The following is a 3,497-nucleotide window of genomic DNA, read 5'->3' as shown; positions in this document are numbered from 1 at the left end:
CCCGGACCCCTGACCACCCAGCATGGAGGTGGCCGCTGCTCGCCTCTACCTTCCGGGCCATCCAGTCACTCTCCAGCTGAGAACACACCCTCTTGCCCACCCAACGGCAGGCTTTTCTCCAGGAGCCCGCGTTCAGGCACTGATCACAGTGTGGCCGAGGCCAGTGTGGGAGGGGCACTCCCTCAGGCTGGGTCTCCCTGCCCAGGGGGGCGCCGGCCTCCACTGCCCTGGGGCCTCTGAGGTTAGGGGCTCCCAGTCCCAGGCTCCTGCCAGCCCCACTGACCAACTCAGGACCCGGCTTGAACACTCAGCTCTTCATTTCCAAGGAGGGAGGGGCCCTCACTCTTTCCTGGGAGGCGGCTGGTTCAGAAAGGAAGGGGTTTTGTTCACATAAGAACTGACAGACCCTTTAGTCCTCCTTTCCTAGTTCCTCCCCGTGGGCCCCGGGGCTTCTCATGAAGATACTTTCGGGTGGCTGGTGAGGAGACCCTCTGGCCCTGTGCCCCAGGCAGCAAGAGGGCACAGCAGGCCTGGGAGGGCCGAGGTGGCACCCGAGGGACACGCTCTATGCGCCTTGCTGAGCCCAGCATGTCAGTGGCATGTACAAACTAGAGACGTTCTTGCCAACTGGAAATTGCAGAATTATTGCATTTTTCCCAAAATAGAGACTAACCCTGGATTAAGAAAAGGACAAAAACAAAAAATAAAGTACCACACATATTGCACTGTTTGCTGAATGAAATTTTTACCTCATGTTCATCTCCCCCAAGTCTCTTCAGAGGAGCCTGGTTTACACGCTAACAAAGCCAACGATGCCCATGCAATGGTGCACACGCCGCCGACGCGGAGCGCCGGGAGCCCGGTCAGCGGGCAGCAGCGAGGAGCCGTCCCAGTGCCATGTAGTGTCTGTGTGGGGAGCACTGCTGAGGGGGCAGGGCTGGGAAACCCCTACTGCTGCAGACCGTCTCCCCCACCAGCCTGTGTCAGTGAAGACAGAGGGTTATGGGACTTACTGATTTCTGCTTGAAATGCACAAGAAACGGAAAAGCAAACAGGAGCTCACACCCCTGGCCCAGCTCAGGCCACTGCACCAGATGGGGGCCTGTCCCCGACGGGCCTGGCCACCGCTGGGTGCTTGCCGAGGTCTGTCTCTGGGTCCCTCGGCTTCCAACAGCCTCTCTGCTGCCCACCCCCCACCCCGCCCCCGTCGGCCTGATTGCCTGGCACAGCCTGGGTGTCCTGGCTAACGGGCTCCTGGCCTTGCTGCCCTCCTGTGACCACGCCCCTCCTGTGCGTGAAACGAGCAGCCCCCATGTTCACTATGGAAGGATTTAAGTTTCATAAATATTACAGCACTTCGATAGTAATTTTGGGAAAACATCCTTCAGTCTAAACAAATTAAGCCCTGTTTTATAAGTGGCATATTCTGCAAAGACTTAAAACAGATTAGAGGCCTTAACAGAAGGATCTCTTAAATGAAATATTTCACGAAATCATCCATCTTAAGCACGAGGAGGGGTGAACCATCACCGAGGAACAGAATTCGTCCTCCCGCTTTCACATGTGCTCCTCACTCACAGACATGACCGCCCGCCCTCCCCGCAGCCGCCCTTGCTGACCAGGTCCTGCCCACGCCCAGGGCCCCACGCAGTGTCCCAGGGGGAGCCAGGAACAAGGCTGCTCAAGTTACCAGCCCGCGAGGGGCTGGGCAGGTGGGGGCAGAACAGGACTCAGAGCCTCCGGCTCCTCCTCACCTGCCCGGGACACACACTACAAGAGGAAAGGCGTCCTGGACGCAGCTGTGTGGTGGCTCCGCTCCGTGCTGTAGGGAAGAAGCCTGTGCCTAGTGCATTCACCTGCCGACAGGAGAGCAGTGAGCCTCTGTAACTAACACTGAACTTGTAATGCGTGGATGTGACTGTCCAAATGACAGGTGACTCAGTACACAGTTAACTGGCTGTAGCATCTATTTCTTACTTATTTTGATGAATGAACTGCAAGGGTTAAGTTTTGTTAGTAATACAGTGAGTTTGGCAGATGATTTGCTTCCGTGGCTGACATCTGTGGTTTTGAATATTGCTGTAATACTCTAACATTTCATTACAAGTCAAACTTTAAGGGAATGAAGAATGCGATTCCCACACAGTGGAAAACAAACTGAAGTGACTTTGGATTTAGCATTGACATGAATGGAAACTTGGTTTCTACAGAAAAGAAATAATTAAAGCATGATCCGGGAAAAGGCACGGCACTACCACTTCACATGGGAGAGAAGAGTTCATTCTTCTTGTTCTTAAAATTTCTAAGTCCTCTATGAAACTGTCCGAATATACAAAGCTCAGTAAACTACTAGCAACAATAATATAGTGTGAAGTCAAAGTAGTTACTACATTTGAAGAGACACCACGTCCTGTCCCCTAAAGGCCGACTGTCCGACCGGAAGTCCCCACAGGTCTGTGGGAAGCCCCCGCCTTCCTGGCCCAGGGCTCTGCGCCGATGGCTCCTCGAGGTCCTCGGCCCAGCCCCCTGTGGTGGGTCCTGTGGGTTCTCCAGGCGACATCTCCGGAGCCCCGAGCCCTCTGCGTCTGTGACCCACGGCGCCTTCTGAAGAGGCTGCTGCTCTGGGAGACGCTGCCGTAGGGCTTAGTACCAGCTGGTAGGTAGTGGCCCCTGAAACAGCTCACGCTCGATGCTCGGCGATGGGCTTGGGGACAACGTGCATCAGCAGCTCAGAACTTATGCTTCGGCGACAAAGCACAGCCTTCCCTTATGTCCTGTGCATCACATTCATTACGTATCTTGCTGTGCCTTTAAGCATGTTGCTCCTGGCGTCAGTGAAAAATATTGCCTCTTCCCCCCACATCTCCCTGCGTTCACCAGTCTCCCTTGGTAATGGTGTAGTTCTGTATAAAACCGAGGTCTGGATGTCTTATAAAACGTTTGTCGGCGTCTCCGTGAGAGCTTGCTCCACCCGGCACAGCTGTGTGCCAGCGTGGGCCACCGGGAGCCGTGAGGGACCGAGCCAAGAGGGAGCGACAGCCACCTGGCCAGGCCTCCGATTCCAGTTGGGCAAGTTGGTTCTCCCCTTTCGGGAGAGGACAGAAAATAAGCTTTAAATGTAAAAGGCTGAAATAGAAATAAAAACACACGTGCTTCCTACGCTGGACCTGTCCCACTTCCGGGCCGGGGCTAGTTCACCAGGACGTAGCCACTGTGCTGCGGGTCCACGGCCTCCAGCATTTCACAATCAAAGAGCCCAGGGAACTCGGGGAGGGCGAGCGGGTCGTAGCTGGAGGGGTCCTCCTGCAGCCCCGAGCTCCTGGGACAGTCTGGCGCTGCCACGCCGCCCTGCTGGGCTCCGTCCAGGGGGTACTGATGGGGAGTGGGGTATTCTGGCTCAGGGGAGGCGGTGCCTGGCAGTTCGCAAGTCTGATAGGAGAACTGTAAGGACGCTGTGGCAGCTCCCGACTGTTGTGGTGGTGGCGGTGGCGGTGGCG

General features: G+C 55.9%; 1 protein-coding gene across 1 annotated transcript in view; it reads right to left on the bottom strand.

The window, feature by feature from the left end:
* Positions 1-720: 720 nt before the first annotated feature.
* SIK2 (salt-inducible kinase 2) overlaps positions 721-3,497 on the bottom strand; it is a 166,292-nt gene continuing 163,515 nt past the window's right edge. Inside the window, exon 19 of the mRNA XM_014540099.1 lies at positions 721-3,497. This exon is cut by the window's right edge and continues 44 nt beyond it. Within this exon, the coding sequence (XP_014395585.1) occupies positions 3,190-3,497 (308 nt within the window). The 3' untranslated portion in view covers positions 721-3,189.

Source organism: Myotis brandtii, unplaced genomic scaffold (genome assembly GCF_000412655.1).
Source record: "Myotis brandtii unplaced genomic scaffold, ASM41265v1 scaffold105, whole genome shotgun sequence".
Classification (NCBI taxonomy): domain Eukaryota; kingdom Metazoa; phylum Chordata; class Mammalia; order Chiroptera; family Vespertilionidae; genus Myotis; species Myotis brandtii.
This window is presented reverse-complemented; position numbering and strand designations above follow the sequence as displayed.